This window comes from Rhinoderma darwinii, chromosome 2 (genome assembly GCF_050947455.1).
Source record: "Rhinoderma darwinii isolate aRhiDar2 chromosome 2, aRhiDar2.hap1, whole genome shotgun sequence".
Classification (NCBI taxonomy): domain Eukaryota; kingdom Metazoa; phylum Chordata; class Amphibia; order Anura; family Rhinodermatidae; genus Rhinoderma; species Rhinoderma darwinii.
Window position 1 is genome coordinate 307,611,824 of NC_134688.1, and position 16,878 is coordinate 307,628,701.

The window sequence follows — 16,878 nt, forward strand, 5'->3', positions numbered from 1 at the left end:
CGATTGGTGGTGGTCCCAGTAGTGGGGTCCCCAGCAATCAGACAATTATCCCCTATCCACAGGGCAGGTGATAATTGTCGATTCCGGGACAACCTTTTTTCAATAAAAATGAAATGCTTACATAGACCTATCCTAAAAAGGGTACATTTATAAACTACAACTTGTTCTTCAAAAAACAAGACCTCCTATTGCTGTATTGATACAAAAATAAAACTGGGATCCGCTCCGGAAGGCCGGTCATTGTGGCCAAAAATGGCTTGCTCTTTAAAGTAGCACTCCAGCAATTTTTGGGGGGAATTGTAATGCAAACCAGCAATATTCTAGCAGTCTAATTTGTTTCTGCCCACCTCTCCACCCTCCTTGGTTCTCTGCATGTTCCCCATGCATAGACTTCTGCTGAAGAGGTCATTTCTGCCCCACGTGGGAGCATTGAGAGGTTCTCACTGCGGCCAAAGACAAGACCTGCATGCTACTTGGCACAGTTGTCAAATTGCGTCAAGTTTGTTTATTGCTTCACTATTTTGCTGGTAATTAGTTTAACCCGCAACACCACGCAACCATTTACAGGCAATTTGACAACCGAGCTAAATCGTTTTTGCCGGAGCGTTTTTTGTCCGAATAGCGGCCAGGTTTGTGTGGGTCCAAGAGTGCAGTGATATCAATGATTAGCTGCAGAGTTATAAAACTCTCCTGACTCACACTGCCTGTATATACTATCTGGGAGATCTTTGTACAGAGTCTGCATTTCTGAGATGCAGATTCAGGCAGGGGAAAGCTGCATTTCATAGGATAGAAGACTACATTGTGAGTTAGGAAAGTTTTATAACTAAAGTTTATTAACCAGTTCTTTGTCCCTGATCTATTTCTTGCTGCACTTAGACACACAGATTTTTGCAGGCCGAAAAATCTGTCTCAAAATTCCTTCAGAAATTTCTGTGTCAAAAACAGTGCCAAAACTCAGTGTGAACTAGGCTTTAGATAGGATAGCAGAGCAAGTGCAGTGTGATGAGACTCCACCGCCTCTGCCCCTACAGAGGCAGAGGCATGATGGGGAATATAGGCTGAATTAGGGGAACCACATGGGGGAAGGAGCCAAGATGCCGGAGTGCCCATATATGGCACATCAGCAAGGACATCTACATTATTTTTTTAATAATCACCTATGCTGCACTATATAGACAACAACAAACAATTGTATGGGTGGCCACAAGATCTACCTAACATCTTCTTTTTATTTCTGTCAGATGCCACTCTCACTTTTAATTTTTCCATTGGTAGTCTATGATGGTAATAGGGCTTTCACGTTCTCTGTGTGTCTGTCTCCATTCCCATAGCTCTGTCCCCTGGTATACTGTCATACTCCTTTATGTTCCAGTCATTGTATAGGGTTTTTAAATTGCCTCACTTCTTGTCACTTGTGTGGATTTAGCCAATTGTAATGCAGCATGAGTGATGTGCCTGAATAGTTAGGCAGCTTATTCCTCTATTTTGTCTTTCCATTTCCCTTCACTTTTAAGATTTCAGATTGCAGTATGTCTAGAAACATTCTTGGTTGCACCCAGAGGCTGAAAGTGCATGACTTTTTACAAGAGAGATCTGATAGGGATTGTTCAGTGGAACAGGTATTTTTGTCCCTGCTCACAGGACATGAAGGTGTGCGCCAACCGTGAAAAACCTGCTCATTATGAAGGGGCTAGCCTGACGGTACAACGTTCTTGGTGCTGTCTGATCTGCTAATAACCCCATGCCCTTCCTCTATCCCAGACACACAGCAGGCTTCTTTAGTTTTCACCAGCACAGTTACACCGAATAAATGATAGGGAGCAGAAAATTCTACTGTGTGCACCTGAACATATACAGAACTGCATCTCCTGCGCCTGAAAATGTCTATCTTACAGGTCATGCAGACACGCTGTTAATGCACGTCCCTTCACAGATATCCTATGTTTAAGAGTATTGGGCTTCTGAGAAATAAATTGACATTCGCAACTGTTAACGTGTTTTGTTCTCTTCAGAATACTTAGATCATTTTAGGTCAAATACAATTGTAACGTAATGTTATGACTTAAATCTCATTACACATATGGGAAGAGTGACCTACAAATGTGTTTTCCTGCAGAACAATGATAATGAGACGGCCCTGCACTGTGCTGCACAATATGGACACACTGAGGTTGTTCGTGTTTTGCTGGAGGAATTGACTGACCCTACAATGCGCAACCACAAGATGGAGACACCTCTTGATTTGGCAGCATTGTATGGACGTTTGGAAGTAGTGAAGCTCCTTCTCAATGCACACCCTAACTTATTGAGCTGCCACACACGGAAGCACACTCCTCTTCATCTGGCCGCTCGCAATGGGCACCGAGCAGTTGTCAGAGTTTTGCTGGATGCAGCTATGGATATCAATTACACGGTATCAGATCTTCTTTTTCATTTATTTTTGTAAAGTCAACAATACTGATGTAATCAATACTGATGGTTTCTTTGTATTCCCGTCTTACAGACTGAAAAAGGAAGTGCATTACATGAAGCTGCGTTATTTGGGAAGGCTGATGTAGTTCAAGTGCTTCTAGATGCAGGTTATTTCTATGTACTAGTAATTTATAAGTTTTGTACTTTTACATTAAGATTTTTTTGATGAGGTTGATGTAGTATTAAATATTTGTGATTTATGTACAGGTTGTAATAGCATTAGTTTGAATGCATGTGATTATTTCAAGCGGACTTGGCTGTTTCCGTAATTTCCATAAGAATCAATGAACAGAGCCACATGCATGTGTCCACCTCTCCATTCATTGCCAGACATTTGTGGCATATCCTGTGGATAAATGTCTAAAGTTGGACTAGTTGACCTGGGATTTCAAAGAATCATTCCCGGGACTCAAGATTAATGCAATCTGGCTCCTAGATGGAAAAATTTAGGGCCCAAATAAAAAACAAAAATAAACATATAAATTAAAACTGTCCTTGTTGCCCATAGCAACCAATCAGAGCTCATCTTTAATTTACTAAACCGCTCTGGAAAAATGAAATCTCTGATCGATTGCTATGGGAACCAAGACCAGTTTTTCTTTTAGACAGTTGGGTACAAGCATAGTGAAGACATGGTCCTAATGGGAAAATTAGAGATCTACCTGCAACAGAGAAGGAGCAGTTACAATAAGGTCCCATGGCACACTGTTCGAGCTTGTTATATTGCTAGTTAACGGTCGCACGGTGTTGCGGGTAAGATTGCTGGTTACCTACAAATACGTATGCGGCCATAAGATTCTATTTGTTAATGACCAGACAATTTTGCAAGTAACCAGCAGTTTTACCCGCACACCGCGCGGTCATTAACAAGCAATTTGACAATTCGTGCAGTTTTAGGCTACTTTGTGGCAGCCTCAATGCCACAGAGTGGGCCCTTACTTTAAGTGTCTCCCCCCATAATCCAGTAAACAGACCTTCCAGGCTGGTACCCTTGCCGAACACTTTCAGACTGTTCATTCAGCAAAGTCACGTGGGCCATGATTTGAGGGGAAATGTTCCTTGGACTGGTCTGTGTGAGGTGCCGCTTCTTATGTAATCCTGTACCACACGTTAGTCACTCAGACGTGGAATGGCGACAGTAGGACTAATCGAAAATGGCGACCTGATTGTAAATTCACGTCCTCATTTGCAACTTTTTGGTCGCATTTGTGACTGGTTAGGTTGCCATCTGTAGCCCTGCATATCCTAATTTTATGAATATAATTTTTTGCGTACTCACTGTAAAATAGTTTTCTCGTTCAGTCCATTGAAGTAAGATTTTATTGAGTACTTACATTAAAATCGTCCCAGTCCGTTGGGGTACTCGGCCATGATCTGTATTCCCCAATGGGATGAACTACAAAGTATTGATATCATAAATGGGACGTTTCAAATATATGAAACTTAAAGGGTTTTCCCATCAGAGACTATATGACATATCCACAGGATATGTCAGATGCTGTCCCACCTCTGGGACCCGCACCTATATCTAGAACGGGGGGCTCCTAAACCCCGTTCTAGCTTTTTGTGCCCACGCTGCCTCCCGGACATTTCCTGATTACGCGGTTTCCGTAACTCCCATAGAACTGAATGTTAGTTACGGAAACCGCGTAGCTCGTATGCTACGTTGCTTCCGTAACTACCATTCACTACTATGGGAGTTACAGAAACCGTATAGCTCAGCGAGTTACACTGTTTCCATAGCTTCCCACCATGTAATCAGGAAGTGGCTGGGGGGCAGCGTGAGCACAAAAAGCTAGAACGGAGTTTAGGGGGCCCCGTTCTAGAGATAGATGCGAGTGTCAGAGGGGAGGACCCACATTTATGTGACATTTATGACATATCCTGTGGATAGGTCATAAATGTCTCTGATGGGAAAACCCCTTTAACAAAAGAGATCAGCAGCACAACAAAAATAACTTTCTTAGTCTCATTGGGGGACACAGACCATGAGCTGTGTCCCCCAATGGACTGGACGACAAAAAGATTTTAATGTGAGTACTTAAAGAATCCTACTTTTTGCGCTATAGATTTGCTTTCACCAAATTTTAATTTTCATTTTTTATTAATCATGTGCATGACATATGTATACAGCGATCCAATAGTACTCTTTTCTTATTACAGGAATTGATGTTAGCATAACGGACAACAAAGGAATGACCGCACTGGACATTGTTCAGGAGTTACCGTCTAAGAAGAGCCAGCAGATTGCTTCTCTTATACAGGGTAAGACCGCTGTTCCACATACTAGTTCTTAGAAGAATATTGGAGTTGTTGCAATTTCACTTATTACCTTAGTTTAACTTTGCATGGCCAGATTATTCCTTTTGATCAAAGTATGGTTGGCCAAGATGCAACTACTGAGCTATTCCTGTTGAACTTGAGGATCGCTGTTACAGTACAATACATGTGAATTGTACTGTACCAAAACTGCGTGGATTTCGGGGCATGCTGCAAACTTTTTATTCTGATCTATGTCTATTATGTTGCGGATTTGCTGATGATTTTTTAGTGCACTTCACCCACTGCAACGCAAAGGGAAAAATCCACTGCAAAATCTGCATGTTACCAATGCAGATTTGATGCACATCGGCTGCAGATTTTTCTGAACTCTACCTATCTGCACTTTCTATTTACATATGATGATAATATCAGCAAGGCGGTTGTTTTTGCCACATTAACATGTTTATTAGTGATGTTCTCCTGCTGTAGTAGTAGTAGCAGAGGCGTAGCTAGAGGGGGCGGTGGCACCGGACCCATTGAGATGCTTGGGCCCAGGGGTGGGCTGGGCCACGTGTCATGTCCTGGTTACAACTGTAACTACGTCCTCAGGACATAGATACAATTGAATCCAATGCTGGAGCAACGAGCCGTCACCTCCCCTGCTCCAGCATTCACTGTGTAATGATGGCCGTGAGCCACCTCAGCGCAGACAGGAGCGATGCAGTAACATCAGCGCGCCTGCCTACGCCGAGCTACACATAGCACAGACAAGAGGAGCAGAGGAATCTCCTCCACTTGCCGTGGGAACAGTGATAGGTGAGTATTTTATTTTTTTAGTAGGCATTATGGGGGTATTATACTGGGTATGGGGGACAGCTATGATGGCATTATTCTGTTTGGGGGCAGTATGCTCTATGAGAGCAGCTATCGGGGCATTATACGACATGGGGGCAGCTATGGTGGCATTACATTGGGGCAGCTATGGAAACACTATACTGTGTGAGGGAAGCTATGGGGTATTATACTGTATCGGGTAGCTATGGGGCATTATACTGTGTGGGGGCACTATGGTCATTAAACTGTGTGGGGCAGCTATTGGGTATTACCCTCTATGGGGGCAGCTATGTGGGCATTATCTTGTGTGTGTGGGACTTTGGGGCATTATACGGTGTGTGGGGCAGCTATAGGGGCATTATACTGTGTGACGTCCATTAAGGGGTCATTTTACCGTGTAGATGGCACTATAGGGGCATTATTCTATGTGGGGGGGGCACTATGAAATCATTATACTGTGTAGAGAGTCACTATCTGTGGCATTATTCTGCGTGGGGGGCACTATGGGGACATTATACTGTGTGGGTAGGCACTATAGTGTAGCTCACTATTCTAAGCTGCTTCCGTAACCCCATATTCACTTCTATGGAAGCTTACAGAAATAGAGTAGCACAACAAACAAAGCTGTTTACATAATCCTGACCCTGCCGTTTGCTCCTCTTCAGTTGTAAAAATGCCTTGGGGGGGTGGGGGCACATTGGCTTGGGGCCCACTCAGATGTGTTTTGCCCCCCCTGTGCTAAACCCCTAGCTTAAGCTCTGAGTAGTAGCATTGATGCAGAAGTTCTGTTTTATACCATTTTGTATTAATATTACCTTTTGTATGTATTCGTGTCTTTAAGGCCACAATTCAGTGAGACCCGCAGCAAGAGAACCAGAACTGGAATCCGTATCATTGCCTAGTACATCCATTTATCCTGATTCTCAAGGGGGTACAGTAACTTAAACTATTTGGCTCTGTATTCACCGTATCCTACGGGCTTGTTGGAACTTTATAGTTTTGTTTTAAAATACATATACTTTATTTGGTCTGCATGAAAAATTCAGCAGTGGTTTATTGATATTTTTTCTCCTTGCTTAGGAGAGCACTGGTGAATTTCATTTGAATAATAATTTGCTGCTTCTGTATCCAGTTGTTTTTGGAATATCTATTCTTAAACTGGTGTTTTTTTTTTTAAAAACAAACTTTCCTCTATTTTAGGGGTTATGCAAAGAGCATTGCTGGATTTACACTTGGATTTAGACAGCATATCACAGTCAGAATCTCCTTATGAAGCTCTGTACAATGCCTCTTCTTGTCATTCCTTGGATAGCATATGTAGCGGGCGCTCCTCTGATAGGGATTCTCTCTGCCATGAAATTGCAAAAATGCAACATGTAAGTGGTCTGTTGCTTTTATCCTTTTTTTATGAAGTTTTTTTTTTTTATTTCTTTATATTTTTTTTACATTTTCTTTACAGAAGGAAAGGCCACCTCCACCTGCTAAGCCTCCACCAGAAGATGAAGAAGACTTAGACAGGAAACAAAATGTAGGTGTTGTTCGGGAAGTAAGTTGGCTTTATATAAAATTAATGTGTAATATTCCTTGTACTATAGTGAAGTTTCTCTGCTTTTCAAGCCTCTAAAACAGAAAACGGGTATCAATTACATGCCGTAAGAACGCTAAAGGCCCTTTTACACTGGACCATAATCGTCCGGTGCAGCTGATCAATGGGACATCGTTGATCGGCTCTTGTTTGCTCCTGTCACACGGAGCTATAGATGGGGACAAGCGCTCGTTAGTCCGATGTGCTGCCGACAACGATGATAATTTACTTTTTTAAAGCGATACGACCAGCAGATGATCGAGCGTTTGCCCGTTCATCTTCTGATCGTTCCACTGTTTACACAGCGCAATTATCGGCAACGAGCGTCGTATGAACGCTTGTCTGCGCGATAATCTGCCAGTGTAAAACCCGTTATGATTGTATGTGCAATACCAACCACTGAATGGCCCCTGAATTGTCATTCAGAGGGCCATAAGGATGTGTCGGCTAAAACCGCAGTTTCGGGTGCTGTCACAGGTGCCATTTTGATGCAGTTTTTGAAGCCAATGCCAGGTTTGGATCGTAAAGCGAGAGGAAGTATATATTGATGATTCAAATTTCGTTTTAATCCACTACTATTTGTGGCTTCACAAAGTGCATCAAAACTGCATGTGAAGCACCCTTTCTCCCAAAAATTGGCCAAGAATGTTCACCTGCTGTGAACCTACATAGAAAGAGTGAATGTGACACAACACATTAGGAGAGGTGTATCAACATAAAATTTGATTAAATCACTTTATAATGGCGCGTGGCCTGACCATGGAGTAGGACGCATACTTCAGTTCTCTTTCCTCCAGTCCGTACTTTTATCTGGTTTGCACTGACTTGCTGACGATAATCGTTACCCTCCTGCATATAGCGGACTACTGCCTACACCGATTCTAGGCTTACCTTTTGCTGAACGCCATGCCGCGGAAGGGAGATAAAACCCCCATGAAAGTCGGGTGTACTGCCGACTTCTCAAGATGGAGCTGAGCGGGAACGGAGGTTAGGGACTCCTGCACAGAGAAGGGTGGATTTCGCAGACTGCCTGAGGCAATATGCCAGAAAATGCAGTGTGGCGGAGGAGGGATCGTCTGTTTGGCCCCAGAGTGACAGACATTGTGGCTCAAACTTGTCCTGTGAGGAGGAATTAGCTAATACAGCTGTAATAGCACCGCTGCCACCACAACGGACATCATCTGAGACATGTGTGAGCCCTGGGGTGGCTGCTGGTGAGCCCACACTGAGAGATGCGCTTAGAGCTGCTTCTGAATGTAATACTGGCATCAGCTCCCTGTCACTGCAGGTTGAGGGAATGAGACAAGAGCTGTCCGTCCTCACACAAAACGTTCACGAGATTTCGGAGAGGATCACTGAGGTGGAAGCTAGAACCTCGACCCTGGAAGACGACATGCTTAAAGTTAAGAAAACATCTCGGAGGGCCTTGCAAGACTCCGTAGCTCTGTGGACAAAGGTGGATGACCTGGAAAACAGATCTAAGCGCAATAACGTCTGCATTATTGGGGTTCCTGAGAAGACCAAGGGATCTAACCCCACAGATTTTATTAAAGGCTGGTTCCTACAACAATTTGGGAAGGATGTATTGTCTCCATTATTTACCATTGAGAGAGCACACCGTGTTCCCACCAGACCGCTGCTGCCTAGTCGTCTACCGCGGCCAATTCTGGCCAAAGTGCTTCGTAGAGCGCAGGACATGCCAGAGCTCAGCATTAATGGATGTAAAATCTCTCTCTTTCCGGATTATTCGGCTGAGGTCCAGAAAAGAAGAGCCCGCTTTCTGGATATTAAAAAGCGACAGAGTTCGAAATGGTTTACTCGATGTTGTTTCCTGCCAAAATTCAAGTGGCGGCCCTGGGTGGCAGCCATTTCTTCGATGATCCCAATAATGCCCTGCAGTGGCTTGAACCTGCGCCTCCTGACACGTGAGCTGTATCCCTGGGGAGACTTTTCTATCTAACATCTTGTGACTCCTGGCTTGTCTTAACCCCTTCTCTTTCAGATTTTCATTTTCGTTTTTTGCTCCCCACATTCCAGAAGCCATAACGTCTTTATTTTTCCGTCGATCTAGTCCTATGAGGGCTTGATTTTTGCGTGACGAGTAGTAGTTTTTCGTAGCACCATTTATTTTGCCGTACAATGTACTAGGAAACGGGAAAAAAATTATTTATGGGGTAGAAAATGAAAAAAAACAGCGATTCCTCCATGTTTTTTTGCGTGCCGTTTTTACGGAATTCATTGTGCAATTAAAACGACATGTTAACTTTATTCTGTGGGTCAATACGATTACGGTGATACCAAATTATATATAGTTTTTTCTATATTTTACTACTTTTACATGTAAAAACCTAAGTGTAAAAAATAAAATTTATATTGCGTCGCGAAATTCCGAGAGCCATAACTTTTTTCTTTTTCCGTCAATTAAGTGGTATGAGGGCTTATTTTTTGTGGGATAAGCTGTGGTTTTTAATAATACCATTTTGGTGTATATGTGACGGTTTGATCACTTTTTATTTCATTTTTTGTGAGAGATAAGGTGATCAAAAAATAGAAATTCTGGCGTTTACAATTTTTTTTTTTTTACGGTGTTCACCGTGCGGGTTTAAATAATGATATATTGTAATAGTTCAGACTTTTACGGACGCAGCAATACCAATTATGTTTGTTTAGTTATTTTTTTACTATGCTCTAGGGGGAAAATGGGAAAAGTTTTTTGAACTTTTAATTTTTTTTTAATTTTTTTTTTACACAAAAAAAACCTTTAGCTCATTTTTACTTTTTTTTTACTAGTCCCCCTAGGGGACTTCAACCAGCGATGGTTAGATCGCTTGCACGATATACTGCAATACTAATATATTGCAGTATATCGTGATTCTAACAGGCACTTATTAAGCCCTGCCGGAAGCAAGGCTTAATAGGTGTACAAAGATGGCGGACCTGGGGGCGTTCATTAAGCCCCCAGGCAGCCACAGCAACAATCGCCCCCCGAGATTGTGTTGCGGGGGGCGCGAAGAGCTGTTAGAGGCCCCCCCCTCTTTCTGACGATTTAAATGCTGCGGTCGTTATTGACTGCAGCATTTAACGAGTTAAACTAGCGGGATCGCGCTCGAGTGCGATGCCTCTAGTTACTCTGAAGTGTCGGCTGTAACATACAGCCGACACCAGCATCATATGGAGCGAGCTCACTGCGTGAGCCCGCTCCATACTTCCCCTACCCAACTTTGGCGTATGGATACGTCAAATGTTGGAAAGGGGTTAATGAATCTATTTGATAAATTTTCAGTGCAATGTACTACTGTTGTGTTTAAACTTTTGTCCCCCCTGGGATTTTTCCTAGGCGAGACATGGGTAGGGGCGGGGGAGTGGATGTTGCTGCTCCTCTCACTGTTTTTCTGCCTAGGTCGGGTAATGTGCTACGTTAACGCCAATTTTTTGGGAATGTACATTTCTATTGTTATGATTGCAGCAGAACTGTTTAGTTGTTGGGGGGAGGGATTCGGGGAAGAGTGCTCGACCTTACTGTATAAACCTGACTGAGCTATGGAGAGAAATGAGGTTGCACATGTTTACATATTACTGTTAAAAGTGTGAAATATGTGTGTGTGTATCACCGATAATTAGCTGGAACGTCAGAGTGTTATCTGATGCTACTAAGAGACATGGTGTGTTTTTAGTTTTTGTTAAATTGTTGTCCTGCTATTTATTGCCTGCAGGAAACGCACCTCCCTGTTGACCGGATTGATCTAATGCGCAGACCGTGGATAGCTTTTGCATACCATGCTGCTTACTCTAATAAGGGCATGTTCACACGTGGCAGAGTTTTTCCGCTGCAAATGTTGGTGCAGATTTGGGGCAATTACGCAACGAATCTGCACAAACATTTGCATATTTGACAGGTAATTCAGACGTTGCAGAAAAGACAGCGGACTTGCCACAGATTTCAGTTTTTGCATTGCAAAGGCTGAAATCCGCAGTGAAATTCCGCTTCCTCTCCGCAACAGACAGTGCATGCTGCGGAGGGAAAATTCCGCACCGCAGCCTATGGTCCACAGCAGAGTGTTCCGCAATGTCCGTTTCAATACATTTTTAGGCAAGTTAGTTCAAATATAAAATACGGCCGCGGGAGAATTCCACTGCGGACTGTTCGCAGCGGAATCCCACCACAATTGACGTGTGAACATGCCCTAACTCTTGAGGAGTAAGCATTCTGGTGCAGAGAGATATACCATTCCAGGGTCTTGCAAAGTGTATTGATTAGGCGGGACGCTAAAATTGAACTGCAGATTCTTGTACTTTTATCAATGTATATCCCCCCTCCTTTTTCTTCTGTCCTGTTGAAAGAGATATTGGAATTTGTGGCCCTGCATCCTGTGATCCCTTGTCTTCTAGTTGGGGACTTTAACAATGTTCCTGATTCGGCCTGGGATAGATGTCGCATTGCTGCCCAACCTGTAGTGCCAGAGTGAACACCTTTCGGAGTTCTTATTGCAGAAGTTGGCCTCATAGATGTGTGGAGGGACAAACATCCTCAGGATAGGCAGATTTCCTGTTACTCCTCAATGTACGCCTCGTTATCTCGTATAGATCTGCCTTTTTGCAGTCCTGCATTTTTCTTTAGGATAAATGAGGTGGAATATCTGCCTAGGTCATTGTCTGACCACTCACCCTTTAAGGGTGGTTATGGAACTTCGGGGAGGATCTCTTGGACGTGGAAACTTAGCCCACTCAGGCTGTCCATTATGCATGATAAGGAACAAGTCCCACGACTATTAAGGGAATACTTTGAATTTAATGCAGGATTGGGATCGGCATCGGTGCATTTGGTCTGGAAGGCTATGAAGGCATATTTGAGAGGGGTGTTGATAAAATCCTTTAACATTACTAAGTCTAAGGTTTTAGACAATACACTGCACGCGGCCGTGACCGCTGTGTAAGTAGCTTTTATTGCTAACCCTGCACAAGATACTAGGGACTGCTTGAGACAAATCCAGTCTTTCCTGAGAACTCAACTTTTAGAGGTGGCGGATAGAAAGACCGTTTGCTAAACAGACATTTTATGCAGCGGGAGGAAAGGTCGGTTATCTATGATCTTTAGGGCCCAGCAAGGTTCCTCACACATTAGTGTTTTGAAAGACGCTACAGGTAGCTTGATCTCTGATGCACCGTGTATTTTGGGTATATTGCAGTCCTTCTATGCTTCCTTGTATTCCTTCAAGGTGACTCCTACTACTGTGGACATCACAAGTTTCTTGGATAATGCTCAATTGCCTAAATTGAATTGTGATGCTAGGGCTCAGTTGGATGCCCTTCTCAGCCTGGAGGAATTAGAGGATGCTGTGCGAGTTATGGCTAACGAGATCAAGCCCCAAGAGTTGATGGCTTGCCCATGGAAGTTTATAAAAGATGGGTGGAGGTACTGCTCCCTAGACTCCTAGAGGTGCTCCAGGAGTCCCTAGCGTTGGGATGTTTACCGGCGTCCATGCAGGAAACCACTATTGTAGTGTTACCCACGGAGGGTAAAGACCCATTGCTCCCTGAATCATATTGCCCTATCTCCTTATTGTCTACAGATGTAAAAATCCTTGCGAAAGCTCTAGCCAATAGACTAAGGTTATTACCTCTATTATTCACCCTGACCAAACCGGTTTTATGCGCGGAAAGGCGATGTCTGTAAATATTCTATGCCTGTTTCTTAGCTTACAGATCCCGCCAGATAATGATGGAAATAAGGCCATCCTCTCGCTTGATGCCGCCAAGGCATTCGACAGTGTTGAATGGCCATATCTATGGCACACGCTTGCTAGTATGGGGATAGGTCCGGTTTTCATTTCTTGGGTTAAAGTCTTCTACTCTGGTCTCAAGGCCAGAATTAGAGCGAATGGGAGTTTATTGGAGAGATTTCAGCTTTACAGGGGTACACGGCAGGGGTGTCCACTTTTCCCCTTCTCTTTGCCATTTCTATAGAACCCCTAGCTGCTGCGGTTAGGCTTTCCTCAACAATTAAGAAGTTTACATATGGTAGCCATGAAAATAAAATTGCCTTGTACGCAGATGATGTGCTGTTCTTTTTGGGTGATACTTGTCCTTCCCTAGCGGCGGCTATGACTGGTTGATGAGTTTGGATGTCTTTCTAGACTTACCATTAATTGGCATAAGTCAGCATTTCTCCCAATTAAGCCCTTAACCGAGCCTCTGGTAAGTGTGTTTGGTCCAATGTGTTGAGCAGATGTGTTATTTGGGTATAGAGGTCACCTGGCAGCTGTCTGATTTTGAAGCCTTAATCCGGATTCCTTTACTAAAGAAGTTTTTAAGCGTAAGATTGGTTCTTGGTGCAAGTTGTTGCTTTCTGTCATCAGTCGTGTGAACTTAATAAAAATGATACTGTTGCCACAACTGCTATACTTGTTACACAATGCATCGGTGGAACCCGCTCACTAGGTTCCACAGGATAAATGCCTTTTTCCGAGATCTTATTTGGTGAAGGGACCACCCTAGATTGCGGTTGGAAATTTTGCAGAGGCCCAAAGATTCAGGAGGCCTTGCCCTCCCAAACCCCTGGACGTATATTTTTTGGCTGCTCCGTGCCAACACCTTAAGGGGTGGGGTACGCACATTAGGAGAGGGGGCCTCTGAATTAATATTGCAATATCATCTGAAATGTGAGATTCTGTTAGTGGTTGTTGAGGGTGGTGGTTTCTCTGGCAGTCGCTCTATGTTTCCGATGTTGGACCTTGTCCACAAAACATGGGGGAAAGTCAAACAATTAAGAGGGGTAACTGGATGCATTGAATATACACCCCTATGGGACAATAGATCGTTCCCTGAGTTTATCACATGAGATGACTTGGAGTATTGGAAGGCTGCGGGGCTTACGAGGGTTTCCCAACTGGTCAGTGGGTCTGACCTTAAATCCTTTCAGCAGCTTCAGGACGAACTGCATATCTCACATATAAGGTTCTACAGGTATCTACAAGTTAAGGCATGCGTTCCAGACACAATTTTCAGTCACTAGTTCATATACAACAGGACGCTATAGTCCAAAACCTTGGTCCTTCTGGAAATACAAAAGGAGTTATACCATGGCTATATCAGCTCCTATTGTCCAAATTTTTAGATAGATACCCCCTTGTGGCTATGCATAAATGGGAAAGGGAGATACCGGAGATTGACGAGGACCAGTGGTCCACTATAATGGTGGCTGTCCCGAATGTTTCGCTGGGCGAGGGTGGCAGGCTCTCACAGCTTTATATATTACATCGCGTATATAAAACGCCTGTGCTATTGCACCGTATTGGAGTCCGTCCTGATGCTACTTGCCCGAGATGTTGCTTGGAGCCTGCCGATCTCATTCATATGCTGTGGGACTGCCCGCAATTAGATATGTTCTGGTCCAATCTCCTTGTAATTGTCGGTAGGGTTTTCTCTGTGCCTGGAGACCCAAAGGTTTGTTTATTGGGCTTTGTAGATTGCTTGCCTTTAACCCGTTAGTGACCGACCCATCGTGTTTCTACGTCGGTCACTAACGGGCCTTATTCCGATGCCATAGACTTTTTACGTCGCGGCATCGGAATAAGTTTACAGAGCAGGGAACTGTCAGATCTCCCTGCTCTCAGCTGCTAAAGGCAGCTGAGGGCTGGGAGCATCCCTGCTCTGCCGTGTGAGATCAATATTAGTATCGATCTCACACGTTTAACCCCTCAGATGCGGTGCTCAATAGCGAGCACCGCATCTGAGTTGTTTTGGAGAGAGGGAGGGAGCTCCCTCTCTCTCCCACCGACACCCGGCGATACGATCGCCGAGTGTCTGTGTCTGTAATGGCAGCCGGGGGTCTAATAAAGGCCCCCAGGCTGCCTGGAGTGAATGCCTGCTAGATCATGCCTCAGGCATGACCTAGCAGATGCCTGTCCGTGTTAAACGGACAGGCAGTAATACACTGCAATACAAAAGTATTGCAGTGTATTATAATAGCGATCGGAGAATCGCATATTATAGTCCCCTAGTGGGACTAGTAAAAAAGTGAAAAAAAAGTTTAATAAAGTTAATTTTAAAAAAAAATGTGAAAAAAAATGAAAAACCCAGCTTTTCCCCTTACAAAATGCTTTACTATTAAAAAAACAAAATAAAGTTAAAAAGTTACACATATTTGGTATCGCCGCGTCCGTAACGACCCCGACTATAAATCTATTACATTATTTAACCCGCACGGTGAACGCCGTAAAAAAAATAATAAAAAACTATGGAAAAATTGCTGTTTTCTGTGAATAATGACTTTAAAAAAATGTGATAAAAAGTGATCAAAAAGTCGCATCTACTCCAAAATGGTACCAATAAAAACTACAAGTCGTCCCGCAAAAAAAAAGCCCTCATACGACCGCATCGGCGAAAAAATAAAAACTTTACGGCCCTTCAAATATGGAGACCCAAAAACAAATAATTTTGAAAAAAAAAGCGTTTTTACTGTGTAAAAGTAGTAAAACATACAAAAACTATACAAATTTGGTATCGTTGCAATCGTAACAACCCGCTGAATAAAGTTATTGTGTTATTTATACCACACTGTAAATGGCGTAGATTTAGGACGCAAAAAAGAGTGGCGAATTTTTTTCTATTCCCCCCCCAAAAAAAAGTTAATAAAAGTTAATCAATAAATCATATGTACCTAAAAATGGTGCTATTAAAAAGTGCAACTTGTCCCGCAAAAAACAAGACCTTATACAGCTATGTCGACGCAAAAATAAGAAAGTTATAGCTCTTGGAATGCGACGATTGAAAAACGTAAAAAATACCTTGGTCATTAAGGTCCAAAATAGGCCGGTCATTAAGGGGTTAAACTCCAATGGTAAATTGGCAGTGGGGCGATTATTATATGTGACTCGGAAACTAATTGCGCAACATTGGATACAGCCTTCCCCTCCGACTGATCAAGAGTTTATAGCTAAAGTGAACCTGTTGCTCGTTAATGAAAAGGCTGTTTTTCTTAAACGGGGAGCTTATGCTAGATTTGACAAACTGATGTCTCCTACCCCATAGGGTTTTGGATCTTGGGCCACAGCTGTAGAAGTGAGGGGTGGGAAGTAACCAATATATATATATGCTTGTATTTGTCTCTGGGTTAACATGTACCTCTGTTTTTATATGCGCTAAGTCACCCTCTGATATTTCTGTGAGATCTGTTCTATAAATGTTAACGGAATTGTATATGTACACGCCCTGCGTGACGAGAACTTTATGTGCCATTTTCATGTTTCTTCCTTGCTTTTTCTTTCCTGATGCCTAGTCATTCTGAAAGGTTGGGGGTTTTGAGTGGGGGGGGGGGGGGCGTTCCTATTTGTGTATGTTAAAGTACTTGTTGAAACTGTATAATAAGTATTTGATTCCAAAAAAAAAATCACTTTCAAATTTACTTACAATAACCTGTAAAGATAAAGTCGCACAGTTACTGACTAGACCCAGTTAAAGCCAATATATACAGTGAAGGAAATAAGTATTTGATCCCTTGCTGATTTTGGAAGTTTGCCCACTGCAAAGACATGAGCAGTCTAGAATTTTTAGGCTATGTTAATTTTACCAGTGAGAGATAGATTATATAAAAAAAAAAAAACAGAAGATCACATAGTCAAAATTATATATATTTATTTGCATTGTGCACAGAGAAATAAGTATTTGATCCCCTACCAACCATTAAGAGTTCAGCCTCCTCCAGACCAGTTACACGCTCCAAA

The 16,878-nt window shown here is 43.0% G+C and overlaps 1 protein-coding gene across 3 annotated transcripts in view; it reads left to right on the forward strand.

Moving 5' to 3' along the window:
* The window catches only part of ANKS1A (ankyrin repeat and sterile alpha motif domain containing 1A), a 248,160-nt gene that overhangs the window by 72,308 nt on the left and 158,974 nt on the right, over positions 1-16,878 (forward strand). For 2 of the 3 annotated variants that reach the window (XM_075853521.1, XM_075853523.1), the window contains 6 exons: positions 2,120-2,416; positions 2,507-2,582; positions 4,639-4,740; positions 6,413-6,502; positions 6,772-6,947; positions 7,031-7,117. In XM_075853521.1, coding sequence (XP_075709636.1) covers positions 2,120-2,416; positions 2,507-2,582; positions 4,639-4,740; positions 6,413-6,502; positions 6,772-6,947; positions 7,031-7,117 — 828 coding nt within the window. The remainder of the gene's footprint in view (positions 1-2,119; positions 2,417-2,506; positions 2,583-4,638; positions 4,741-6,412; positions 6,503-6,771; positions 6,948-7,030; positions 7,118-16,878) is intronic. The other variant, XM_075853522.1, reaches the window with a different exon arrangement.